This window comes from Hyposmocoma kahamanoa, unplaced genomic scaffold (assembly GCF_003589595.1).
Source record: "Hyposmocoma kahamanoa isolate Upper Pololo Valley unplaced genomic scaffold, ASM358959v1 96158, whole genome shotgun sequence".
NCBI classification, from domain to species: domain Eukaryota; kingdom Metazoa; phylum Arthropoda; class Insecta; order Lepidoptera; family Cosmopterigidae; genus Hyposmocoma; species Hyposmocoma kahamanoa.
In genome coordinates this window covers 1-14796 of record NW_020655122.1, presented here as the reverse complement: position 1 = coordinate 14796, position 14796 = coordinate 1, and the positions used below count along the sequence as shown (strand labels likewise).

General features: G+C 36.2%; 1 protein-coding gene across 1 annotated transcript; it reads left to right on the top strand.

The window, feature by feature from the left end:
• Window positions 1–2093: 2093 nt before the first annotated feature.
• On the top strand, window positions 2094–14251 carry LOC113238492 (gelsolin-like; the record flags this gene model as incomplete). The annotated part of the gene is made up of 3 exons (XM_026475317.1): window positions 2094–2270; window positions 3801–3978; window positions 14142–14251. Coding segments are annotated over 3 exons (465 nt in total), but the record flags the coding sequence as incomplete, so codon positions are not given.
• Between the last annotated feature and the right edge of the window lie 545 nt (window positions 14252–14796).

Genomic DNA, 14796 nt, shown 5'->3' with positions numbered 1-14796 from the left:
CTTAAACCTAAACTGAGACTCCAGCTACAGCTACTACTTAGGCTGCTCGAACGACATTCCGGAAAACCACTCGAGTAAAACAATTACCGTCAACAATTGCATATATCGATTGATAAAGTTTTAAAAGTATATTTAGTGTCCGTAATTATTCTTATGACGCAACTCACAGACATTTTAATATCTCACTAGTTGGTCTTGGGTTTTCCTCATGGTTTACCGATGTAACGGGAAGTTCAAGTGATGAAAAAACTCCTCGGCAGGTGTTACACGCCACATAATTTCCCTCAATTCAATAAGGCCATATCAGCAAAATGGCATCTTTTGAAGGAGAAAGGTTTAAATATTATACGAATGAAATTAGTAGATAGCTTTGTAAAAATTATAAATGTCATAGTACCCATCATATGTGAAACGAAACTATAATTAATTAGACTGCATTCCAAAACCAATATACGAGTACACAAAACAACAAAATTATCCTTGTATTAATGCGAGGCAAGCAATCCCTGTTCCCGCCGAGACTTAGTACGTAATTTTTCACAAACATATATAATATAATATACAATAATAAAAGACTAAAGAGATGAAGATGTTTAATAGAAAAAGTAAAAAAATAATAATTTTAAGTAATATTTTCATTGACGTGTTAGAATAATTGCCTAGAAAGTGTTATTTTTTTTCCAGGCATATTAATATCAGTCTGCTCAACTTCTGATTATGTGTTCAAATGTGTATCTATTACTGTATTTTCGTTATCGCTCTTCTCACTAGCACTTATTTTCGCGACAAAGACACACAGTTCATAAATGACAAACTCCGTTTTTTTTAAAGTAATGCAAACACCTCCGAGCATATTTGAGAAATAATAATTTAGCGTAGAACAAAACAAATATTTAAAAGATAAATTTCTTTTAAAAATAATAAAATGAATTTTTCAAAGAACATAGGAAAATGTTTCGAGATCAAAATAAATGTACTGGATACAAGATGATTAAAAGCTAAAACTCGGGCGATACACGCAATTGCGTCTTGTATAAATTAATTTTAGAATTAAAAACATCCAGATGAGCACTACATCATAGGCTCGACACGTTTTTACTGTAGGGTTGTAGAAATAGGTATTAATGTAACAGATTTGGCAAATTTACAACTTTTTTTGTTAAGTCCACCAATAATACTTCCCACGTCACTGATTTTCTCAACATTCTTCTCGATAACGATGTCAGAATGTTCATGTTTTTTAAGTACAACCCTACTATTACTAGCAGTCGTTTAGAAGCAGAAGAGATCCTTGAGAAAGAGTTCGTCCAGGCTACTTCTACCTTACCTATTTCTGCCGCCAAGCAGTAATGTCAGCATTACTGTGTTACCGGTTTTGAAGGGTAAGGGTGCTGGTGAAATTACAGGCACAAGGGACTTGTCAACTTATGTCTCATCACTTAGTACCTACATATGATTATCATTAGTATCAGGTTTCTTACCACGGTATGACTTCTTTTTATTTTCCCGATATTTCGGAACGGTTGCACGCTCCATGGTCACGAGTTGACTGGACGGCGGCAGATGACAGCTTTAAGAGCAGACGTCTACCCTCTTGCGCTGTCGACGACTACCTTCATCGCGATTTGTTGTGGCGTTACCATTGTCACTCACTTTTTTCACACAAACCACACTCGCTGTATCCACACGCGAAACTGAACTCGAGGTGTTTTTGTTTTTATTACTGCACGCACTAAGGACCGGATTCCATGCACTGGACAGTTTAAAAGCATCATCACGGTTAAATGTTTTGTACTTCGTGATCTCGATCTCGAAATATCGGGAAAATAAAAAGAAGTCATACCGTGGTAAGAAACCTGATACTAGTGATAATCATTTAGTGAATAACCACGAAAGTCTTAAAATCTATATAGTACCTACATACCTTAAAAAAATACGTTTCTCGCGCGTTTGCATCAATGCTGTCGCACGTTTACATTGATGCAATCACGAACCACCACCACCATCACTAACCATACTTAAGCGACATATACCATTGTTACTTCTGTACGCCGCCGTGGTTATGGTTTTTATACTTCGGTGGGCTTTAACAGCCTACAGCCGATAACGCATTTACGACTGTAAACACGTATCACGCCTTCAATACTTTTCCAGGTGTCCGTTATCTCGATGGTGGTCATGCATCTGGCTTCAGCCACGTGACCATCAACCCAGGAGCTGAGAAACGGCTCTTCCAGATTAAGGGCAAGAGAAATGTGCGCGTCAGGCAGGTAAGACCAGAGATATATAGCGTCTCTTAGCGTATTCTATCGCCTGTACCACGGTGAGTGCTCTGAAGAGTTATTCAACCTTATCCCTTCCTCTCCTTTCCATCAGCGGACCACCCGTGCCGGACTGCGTTGCCACAGATGGACGGTCAGTTCAATACCGTCCCGCACTAAAAAGTTTGGCAATTCGTTTTTATGCCGAACCATCAAATTGTGGAACCAACTCCCGGCGCATGTATTCCCTCCCCTCTATAACATCGGGTTCTTCAAACGTAGTGTGAAGAAGCATTTGGCCAGACCGGCAAAATGATAGTGACGGAGTGAAGATATTTGTGTTTTCCATCCGTTACTCTCATCTCTGGACTGTATTCGCACTTTCCATCAGGCGCGGTGCAGTCATTTTGCCGAGTCACAATAAAAAAAAAATAAAATAAAAAAAAAGACCGCGAACTCGGGGTCAACTGGTTAGAAAAGCTCAGAAGGGCTACTATGACGTGTCGGGCGTGCGTCGGGTCGGTATCGTGGCGGGAGTAATTCCGTATATTTAGATGGACGATAACACACCATGTGCGGGCGCGGTATAGGTTCAGGACCCCGATTCAGAGCTCTTCGATATTTTAACCGAATCGTTGGATTGAACATCGTTCTCGAATTCGAATTAAACGTTCGATTCTGATACGAATACGGGGGTCTACTCTCGATCTCTGTACGAGATCTGTCCGTAACAATTACTATCAAATAAGTAATATTCGACAAAATTAAAAGACAAGTATCCAGTATGAAGCATCATTCGCATCACGCGTCTTTTCATTTGGTCAAGTATTGCTTATTTGGCAGTAATTGTTTCGGACGGATGTCGGACGGAGACCAACAGTAGACCCCACGATATCGTTATCCAACAGCGTTTACGGAGTTAGTCGGTGAAATAGATTATAAGAAATATGAAAATAATTTTATATACATTTTTATGACTTTAAAGGCCGAAAATATAGGAATGCATTAGTCTTGCAATAAAATAAATTCATAAAATTGAACAAAGTCCAGACTTTATTTAAAGCAATAAGAGATTTCCATATTACATTCTTTGTAAACAATAGGACGTTCGGTAACTTTCATTCGATAATTGTGTTCTGAATAACGTTTGTAGCCTTTGCCGGTCGAGAAGTTCGAGTAATCGTACGGGTGTGACGTCATTTCGGTTCGGTTTCGAATACGACAGTTTGGCGTTCGATTCGGGTGTTGTGAATAAAAATGAAAAGAAATCATACGACAACAAATCGAATCGGTCGGCAGGTTTCGTTACGATGTTTTCGTTCTCCGAAAAGATCATGATAAATTTCAAATTAGATTTCGCACATAAATTCCGAGAAACTCCGAGGTGCGAGATTCGAACCCTATGCTTCGGCTTGTAAGGCAGTATGTCAAACCATAAGACTACCACGGCTACTTCATTACATAAAATAAAAAATTTTGAAATGTGTTACTGACATTTTCAGTGTGCGATATGGTTCTAAATAATTTTGATATCTCCAGGTGGAACCTTCGGTGACATCAATGAACAAGGGCGATTGTTTCGTGCTGGATGTGGACCATACAATCTATCTCTATGTGGGTGAAAAGGCTGGTCATGGTGAGAGGTTGAAGGCCATATCCGTCGCTAACAAGATCAGAGATCAGGACCACAATGGAAGAGGAAACGTTGAGATTATTGGTAAGCATTCTGGAGACACTGTTTTATGATGTCAAGTAATGAGAGGAACAAATTGCGAGTGAAAGGAAAGCGACACGTTACAAAAAAAACCAAATATTCTTTTGGTAAGACATGAAAAAGGTACTGCACGACACGCTTATTGATGTAACTTAAAAAAAAAAATAGTACATTGTACAACAAGTGCACAAAACGCGTCATTTCAAGAGGGTGGATATTTAAGTCGAGGGTAAAATGAGTTTTATGAACGAGTACTCTGCTTTTCACTTCGATTGCGAGGAAATTAAACAGCTACATTACAAATAAATCTGGTCAGACCATTGACTTACAATTATATGGAAGACGGGTCTAATACAAAAACCACGAAAAAAATGTCCCAAGTCAACCTATTTAAACGTAGTGACATGTATAGGAATATGAAAAAGCTTAAACGTGAATTTGAATTGTAATGTCATCGCAGTACTGTCTAATTTTGCTTGCTTCGCTGTCAGTCGAACAAACGAAGACTAAAGCGTGAATGTCGCTCTGTATACGATTTTAACGCCCTATAAGTTCGGACACTTTTTAGCACGGACCCGACGTCCATATAATAAAATTGTAAGTCAATGAGTCAGACTACATAATGCTCGGCTATATTTTACAAGCTTTTATTTTTTATTCATTTCTATTTTTTGTAACTTATTAGAATTACTACTGCCTACTTTTTTGATTTTGTAATATAACACGGTTTAAAAAAGATAAAAGTAAAACTTTATTTCATAATGCTCTAGTGTGTGTGGCTGTTGGCTCAGGCGCTATTGCCTCGGTCTTAAACGATGATTTTATTTTATGCACTAGAGCAATAACCATAGTTTATACAGCCTACATCCAGCATAAATACGAACTCTAAGAGCATGAAAAGTTAAAAAATCTTTTGTATGTTTCTGAAAAAATAACACAGCACGCTCTTTTCTTTTCTGAAATGGTTTATGTACAAAATTCGTATAGTTTCACTGTGTCCAGCCAAACAGTAGGCATACAAATATTGAATACATTCACTCACATGCACTTCGACAGACTAAACCAGGTGTAACGTTTCGTTTTTAAATAATATTACATGAGCGTGCACACATGGATTTAATAAATCGGTCAGAATTTAAACGCGATGACAGTTACATGGGTCGATTTTAATGGTAATTAGATGTCAAAATAATATCGTAACATGAATAACGTCAATAACGTCCAATGTCAAAAATTAGACAACGAATTTAGGGGTTTATCATTTAAAAATTCAGACACTGTATAGTTCATTTTATAAGTTTTATTATATATTTTTTTTTTCTAAATAAAATAAGATACTGACTATGTTTATTTAGACATTGTGCATATATTACACGATTAGGTACTCTCGCATTTCCAGTATATATATTTAACCGATTTTGATGATTTTTCTTTGTTGGTGGAAAGAGGATACGTCATTAGTCCCATTTAAATTTGAAGACAATATTCCACCTCTAAGGGTGGCAAACTAGGGGATCAATCCGGTTTCGCGCACTTTCCGATAACCGATTTTAATACAACTTGGCAAATAGATGTAATTCCAATAAAAAAGCCGACAAGAAAACTTGTGAAGTCAATTTTTTTTTTAATAAAAAGTTACAATTGAATATACTTTATAAATACTGTAAATGTGAATTTCCGATTTAATGATCTCTTGACACATCTCTTGACAATCACAGACCCCACATGTTTCAAACATATACTTTACAAATCAAGAGGCATAAAAATAGGCTTGCAATTTCATATGAAGCTAAGTATTTTGTATTTGAAGGTAAGTAAAAATCATTTTATAAATATATATTTCATTAAACAGACATCTTAAGATTGTTTACATTTAGTTAAGTGCCTAAACAAATGGACTATAGACAAGAGTTTGATGCACTGTTCTATAAATTCTCTCCGTAGAGGAGATCCATGGTCGACAATAACATATACTATGGGTTGATGAGGTTGACAAACGTAACAACGTTTGTTTATTCTGTGTGGGATCGTGCAAAAATATACGCACTTAAACTGTTTTATCTGTTGAATTGTTAAGAGCATTCCGATACTGTATATTTCGAGTGGCTTTTCAAAACATCGTAATGATAAATATATCACGTGTTTATTGAAAGATTTCGAAACATTATGAAACTTAAAATAAGTATATATAAATCTATGAAAGATTTATCACCCAGTTAGTACCTTTACAGCTACCAGTCCTGGCGAGAGATGTCGCTATTCACTGTATTAATTAAATTTTTATTGAATTGATATTCAATTATTTTTTGTGACATTACTCCACTAGTTTCTTATAATTATTAATACGAAGATCGAACACTCAGAAAAAATTCCTTCGATCCGGCCGGATTCGAACCGACGTCTTCTAGCATACCGTGACAGACGCTATACCAACTAAGCCACGGAACGACCCAGCGGACCTCACGAATTTTTCTAACTGCTTGTGGTCGTGTCTTTGTATTTGGTTTTTCAACGACTTTTTAGTCGTAGCGCCATCTATGAGAAATCTATGAAAGTTTTATCACCCAGTTAGATTAGATAAGTATATATAGCAAATTTGTTACTTTAATAACACACACACTCAACGTAGCCCCGCACTAGGGAAACCCTGTGTCGCAGGTGCAATGGATACACACATAGACAACCACAAATTACACATAAACTCACGAGAGAAATAGGCTATACAAATATTTCTCCCAGCCTAGGAATCGAATCGTTAGGCATTTTGAGATTCGAAGTTTCTAGAGACGTACTGATGTAAAATCGAGATAGTTTATAACGAAGAGAGAATCGATTTAGAGACTATAGTTTAGAAACAAATAATAAACAAAATAAAAAGGATTCAGTTATTATGTTATCAAGTTACTTAAACAATAGGTACACAACAATTATAAAAATTAACAACAACAAAACAAATAGTCAAAAAAAAGCATAAAACCAATAACAACGAAACGAAATTAAAAAACGAAAAAACGCAAAGTTAATAATCTCAGTACAGAGTACTAAAAAAACCGACCTCAAAAGTACGTGGAATTACGTCTATTTGCCAAGTTTTATTGAAATATCCCCTAGTTCGCCACTATATAGGAGTTGACACAGGAGATAATAAAAATCGGTTCTCACTACTCAAAGTATATAGAGAAAAAAACGCCTTGAATTGCAGAATAGCAAAACCAACCATTAAAATAATTTCTCCTTAAGTAAAATTTAGGCGCTATTTATAAAAATGAATTTTCATGCGTGAACAGCCACCCTTAGTGGTGGATGATTTTGTTCAAAATGAAATGGAGGTACCCTCTTTCCAATAAAAAAGAATCATGAAAATCGGTTCACAAATACCGAAGTTATCGCGTAACATACATAAAAAACTAGTTTTTTCAAGGCGGTTAAAAACAAAAGAAATCGACCCGCATACGAGGTGTATGCATTCATATTGACGCGAGGTCGATTCCATGGTGTAAACCTCTATGGATGTATATTCCATTCTAAGCATCAAGTAAGTATTCTTTTTTTTTGTGTCATCAAGTGACGGGACGAATAAGTCGTGCGCCTGATGATTATCTACATGCCTTAACAGTTGCAGTGCCACTCAGAGCTTTAAATCGCAAAGATCTGAGGGGCACATCGGCAGTGCCCGGCAGTGTTTATAAGGGCATTAAGCATTTAGTAAGTAAGTAGTTACATTTGAAAAACGATAATAATTGTAAATAGGTCATTATTGTAAATAAGTAGATTTATTATTAATCCTGTAAAATAGTGCAACGACGACGTTACAGATGCTGATCTCCTTCAAAGTCATCCCACCTTTTTAACTGACTTCAAAAAAACGAGGACGTTCTGAATTCGACCCCATTTAATTTTAAAGAAAATCATCCACCTCTAAGGGTGGCTGTTCACGCATGAAGATTCATTTTTGTAAATGGCGCCTAAATTTGATTGTAATGAGCAATTATTTTAATGGTTGATATGGCTATTCTTTGATTCAAGGCGTTTTTTTCTCAATATACTTTGGGTAGTGAGAACCGATTTTTATTATCTCCTGTGTCAAGTCCCTTAAAGTGGCGAACTAGGAGATGAATCTGGGCTTGCGCACTTTCCGGTAACCGATTTCAATAAAACTTGCTAATAATATGTAATCCCACGCACTTTTGAGGTCGGTTTTTTTAGTACTCTGTATTGTCTTTTTATAATATCAAGTGACTGGACAAACAAGTAGCCTGGCGTACGCTACACGCCTGTCCATAACAATTGCAGTGCCACGCAAAGCTTTCAATGGCAACGACATGAGGGGTCTGCCACTGCGACCGTCACCCTGACACATAAGTTGACGTCCTTTGTGCCTGTAATTTCACTAGCACCCCTACTCTTCAAAATCGGAATGCAACAATGATCACATTACTTCTTGGCGGCAGAAGTAGGTAAAGTGACAGTACTTCCCTGGACGAACTCTTACGTAGTTTAGTAGTTGGGATAGTTTACCTTTATCATTCCAGTTTCTATCTATTTTATGTACTGTAATTTTTACTTAATATTGCTATTAAAACAAACATAGTTTGTTATTGGTCTATTATAACTTTACCATGTCTTTTGTCCTATGTGAAATGGACAATAGGAATTTTCCTAAGCACCGAGTAGGTATATAACCAGAAATACAGACAAAATAAGGGTCATCCATCAAAGTCAAAGTCAAAGTCAAAGATTATTTATTCCATAGGTAAAATAAATTTACACTTGAAAACGTCACATTTAAGCTACTGCTCGTTCACTACGCTGACCTCCCTGAGAAGAACGAGCAAGAAACTCTAGGGATTGCTCTTTTCAAATAAATTTAAATGCTATGGAATACACTTCGAATCAAATTTGTGTGGATTCTGGAGCCATGTCGTCTTTCCATACATCTTTATCTAACACGTAGTCTTCAATTTTGTAATATGATCATCCGTGGCAACTCAGCAGACAAATGGGCCTTATATCACTTAAATATCAACTCTCGTTTGCGCTGAAATCACAAATTAGAAAGCTGTAATAGTACAGCGCCAACAACTGACCTGTGTGTATGTCTCCGTATATTCCAAAAATATTTTGTATTTATTGTAACAAAGATAATATCTCTAACAATGGCGTGCTGTTCCATTCGGTGGAAAACAGCAAAACATCTAATTACAAAACAAACTGAATCACATTTCATCGGTAATTAAATATTAAATAAGTAATTTTTCAATTTTCGTCCATTATAGTAAAGCTCAAGTTAACTTGTCGAAATGAAGTTCCATTCACGACACCCGTCAATTGTTTCGAACTCGGGCTAGCCAATCGGAGCGCAGTTGTCACAGTAATGATATGGCAGAATAGTTTTCAAACAAATTAAATGACATTTCGTCTCTATTTCAGGTTATATACTCGATGATATCAAGTGACGGGACGAACAAGTCATGCGCCTGATGGCAAGCTTGTCCATAACAGTTGTAGTGCCTCGCAGAGATTTAAATTTCAAAGATCTGAGTCACCCTGAGACATGAGTTGACTAGTCCCATGTCCCTGTAATTTCGCCAGTCGTTCAAACAGTCCATTAATTTGTTGGATACAATTTTTGGCACCTGGTATTCTTATCTGTCTTTAAGTTTTTCTAATTTTAGTAGCAGTAGAGGTCCTTGTGAAAGAGTTCGTCCGGGGAAGTACTGCCACCTTACCTATTTCTGCCACCAAGCAGTAATGTCAGTTAAATTCATCATTCTTAAGTTAAACTGTTCGATTTGAAGTAAAACCATTGACGACACCCGCCAATTGTTTCGAATTCGGGCTGGCCAATCGTAACGCTGTTGTCACCGTAATGATTTGGCAGAATAGTTTTCAAACAAATTAAATGATATTTCGTCTCTATTTCTGGTTATATACTCCATGTTCCTCAGTCATGAGCTGTCATTCATAAAATTAATTGTGGTGATGGGTTGCTTTCTTTTGCTACAGCACAGAGTTATTATCGTTTAGAGCGATCTAATTGGAATATTTTTTAAAATAAAATATATAAGTGCGCGTTTGACTTCTCACTTACCTGATGCAAAGGGGTGTACTACGTGAGTGCGAATGCCGATTAGGCGAATGACGACAGTCCGAACACGGTTGCGCGAAAGCTTAAATGCGCGATAGTTCATTTGCGCGAATGGTTCGCACTCACGTAGTACATCCGATAAGTGTATGTAAATAGTATAAGCTCTCAGATGCTGAGTCACTGACCCTTTTGACATGCTTTTTTATTTATTTTAACTTGAATTTATTATAATATTTTCGTTTGATATTGGAACTTTATGTATTATGCAAATAAAGTCGATTTCATTTATTTTTTATTTTTGTGTTCTCCCAGAATATACATTTTTAAATTTGATCAGCTTCTGATGTATCAATTTTTTGCTTCCGATACAATGAAATTATCCTTACCAGAAACTGCGTCGATTACATAGTATTCATTTTTATGTTGTACAACTCACGCTTGACTAAATAATATAGTGCATCTTACAATATACACGTAACTGTGAGGATAAAATGACTAAAATAGACTCTGCGGCGTTAATCATTTCGTCGAATCACATGTTACAGAAATAACGCTTAACATTCACGTTGACGAGACACAGATGTGGTCTCGTATAATGGTGACATCTCACATGGTTATTTGTATTTGCGTATTTGATATATTTGGCCTGAGATTACAAAACAACAGGCAGATGGAGCATACGCAACAAACGATCTGAAGCCGCTTTTTATTTATTGTGTGCGTGATAACTAGGAGGGACGCCGTCGTAGGGATTTTGCACACAAATGCGCACGTCCCTACAGAGCTGTAAGATTACCAGATGCAGCGAAAAAACTACCGCAATTTTTTCTGTTGCTTTCTTTAATGCTAATGTTATAAACTGGAAACGTTCTTTTGCAATATGGTACTTAAGTGGTATTAAGATGGCAAACAAATTATATGCAACACAAGTTAATATTTAATTGTAATTATTTGAATTACATCACACAAAGGAAAAAATATTGCATTAAGATATTTTAACATTGAAAAACGTTGATAATTCAAAATATTTATTACAATCACAGTTACACAATGTCTTAATAACCTTTATTTTGTACACGTTTTTTTATAATACTAACGTTTCGCGTCTATACATCGAGCATTCGTTTCTGATTTTGATATGTAGTGCAAACGCACAATCAAGTACTATTTTCATTTTTTTTTTAATCAAATTAACTTTATAATCAATATCATAGCATTGACGATCATCTTCTAATTAGACAAAAATTGTTTTTAATTTCCAATGAAACTCTTTGGAACCGGTGAAGTTATGTATAAATACATTATAATATTTCTTTTAATTTTATAGACACGCTTCAATTTTTCTTTCCAAATCACCCTGTTTATGACACGTGCACACACCAATGAAAGTTATCTGTATCTATAGGCCTACATTTTCTTTTGTGTACATAATGGCTATTGGACATGGGTTTGGGAATAATTTTGGTAGGTAGTCAGATTGAGTTACCAAAAAAACAATTTTGGACTGCTGTAAATGGACCAGCCTGTATGTATATGCATGCATTATTTAATATCTATATAAAAGTATAAATTAATCGGTGCTCCTATCACCCATTCGTATTTACCTCATGTAAGGAAACTCATTTCGATATAAACTGGTAACACATACGGATTTATGTCGAGGTTTTATGTTCCGAGTGAATCTCAAAAATTATTGGGTAAATAAATTACAAAACAGTTAAATAATCAATAGTACCCTGTGAAAAGATATTCCATCTTATGTTTTTTTGTTTTTGGGAACAACTTTTGCAATGTTTAAAGAGACAAAATGGCATTCTTAAACATAAAATAACTAATCACTAATGACGTGCAAACAAAGCTACGCTGTGCTTAGAACTGACGCGAGTTTGTATTCGCTTTTGAATTTACATTTGATTTGGTGACTTCATTTCACAACACACAACTTTTCACCTCACTACAGCGAGGAAAATGGTAGGTAGATGAAAGAAAAACAGTTCAACTATAAATAACATACCAGTTTTAATAAACAAAATTAGTTACTATTGTCAATTTCATGTCAACAATAATAAGAATAAAATTATCAACGGATTTATATTACATAATATCATGTACGACAAATCGCGTAGTTGAACGTGTCATTGTTTTTTTTTTCATCGAAAGACAAAGTGAGGTGCACCACAGTCCATCTCCAAGTTAGAATTCCAAAAACCTTTACCGCGCGCAAAAGAAACGGCTTTGCGCGCAGATTTTTAATGAGAAAGGGTAGTTCTTTCAAGCAGGTTCGACTCGATTGTGTTTTTATGTTCGCCTGCTGTCGCCACCTTACTGTTGTTCAAAAATAGTGGTGTCATTTATTTTATTTAAATAGTGGAACTTATTTTTTAATTTTGAGTAAAATAATAATAATTGTGACTAGTTGGGTCTCGGCCGCGGTCGCCGCCGCCTCCATTGCTGTGCTGCCCAGGGTCTTGGCCCCCTTTGTAGCCCCCACGCTACGCCACTAGGTTTGCGATTTAAAGCTATACAACTAGACAGGCGTGTCGTTTACCATCAAGCGCATGACTTGTTCATCCCGTCATTCAAAAAATATGTATTTTTAACCGACTTAAAAAAGGAGGAGGTTTACGATACTTAGAACAGGGATAGCTCTTTGAAACAACGTGTGTTTACTTCACGTACACGTGCACGCAATACGTCCATTCACACCACTATCTAGTGTCGTAATGCGGGAACGGCGGGTCGCGGTGTAATTTATATTGTCTAATGTCTATGGTACATTACGTGCATACACTAGTGATAAATGAGACTAATGGTCGTATTCCAGAACTCTACTCAATACTCAAGTCAGGACTTGAGTATTGCAGTGAGCGCTGAAAATCATACTCAAGTCCTTGCCATTAGGGTCGTATTTCCAGTACTTGAAATCATACTCAAGTCTGCTCAAATCCTGACTTGAGCATTGAGTACAGTTCTGGAATACGACCCTCAGTCTTTTAAGGCGTTTTATAACGACTCGACTCCATTTTACAGGACTCGACTCCATTTTACAGGACTCGACTCTAAAATTAAGACTAGGGTTCAAGTTTTTATAAATAAGGCTCAGTCGTTATACTAAAAGACTCAAAAGACTTAAACGACTTGAACGACATAAACGACTCGAGTTGTTTGCAAAGAACTTATACCTATTTTATGTCTTATTAAACCCGAAGTTTGTAAATAAAAATGACGTAAGTAGTATGTAGTAAATAATCACGCTTATTTACTTATAATAAAAATTGTAAAATACCTTGTGGGTAGAAATAAAATGAGGCGCCAGTCGTTTTAGTCGTTTTAGTCCTATAAGTCTTTTAAGCTTCATAGGGTTAAAAGACTTCGACTCGAATTAGTCTTCAGTTTTAGTGTTATGACTCAAGACTTGAGGGTTAAAAGACTAAACTAGTCTTGAGGCGTTAAAAATTAAGTCGAGGTTTTTTAAAAGGCCTTAAAAGACTGAGTCTCTTTCATCACTAGCATACACTACAGACTGTACGTTTATTTAAATATTTTTTTTACGTGTGTTACGCGATAACTAATAAAAAAAAATTTGTGAACGTATTCTGATGATTCTTTTTTGTTGGAAAGAAGGTACCTTAGAAGTGGTCCTATTTAAATTTGAAGAAAATACTCGTATTTCACCTCTAAGGCAAACTAGGGGATGAATGACTTTTGATGTCGGTTTTTTAGTACACTACTGTACTGAGATTATTTTATAAAAATACTCTACTAGTTTGGTACAAAGTTATTGATACAAAGACCAAACAAACAAAGAAACATGCCTTCGATGTGATTGTCTCGAACCAGCATCTGTTGCCACCGCTCTTACCACCTGGGCTATAGCTCGGGTGTATACACCGAATCGGCAAATCTTACGATATTTTCTGTGTTTGTTGTAGATATTTTTTACCGTTATTTTATTATTTATGTCATGGTACTTGGTACTTGGTGCAACGGGCTGGTGTCCGCAACTCGACGTCAAGGCGCCTATTGACAACAAAAATTTAATTTAAATTTAATTTGTATATTTATGTCATATTTCCAGATGCGTATTCGAACGAGTCAGACTTGGAGAAGTTCTTTGCCGCGCTGGGATCTGGAAATAAGGATTCCGTTCCTGAGGATACAGCAGGTGGCAGTGATGAGGTGAGTTTAGTATTGTGACGATGTGGAATGTTTTTTTTAGTTAGTACTACTAACGTTTACTTTGATAAAAGCTAGGTAGGACAAGAAAAAAAAAATTTACAAAACGTCTATTACAAGGAGTAATAATAATGACTTAAATAATAATTTAAGCACTAACTCAGGGTAGTGAGTTCGTTTTACTATACGAGTTACATTTACACTATCACGGATTGGAAAACCACTTCCCTGCCACTAAGTAGCTTGTAGTATATGAGGGTAGGTGATCAGTTAGACCGCTTTTCAGGCGGTGCACACATTAGTAGCGGGCAGGTAGATCACGCCGTTGTAGTCAGAAAGCCTGGGCGAAGAAGAACCCTGAAATATCCGGAATTGGGCATTTCAAAAAATTCCCAATTATGATTACTGGCTGCAACATCCGGAAAAATTGGAGACGGACGCACTGCTAATAGGATAGGCTACCAAAGCATGAAATAGCGATCTATGATATTGTTGCTTAATGCCAAATCAACTTATTTATATGGTGAATAACTTAGAATAAAATGAAAATTACATGT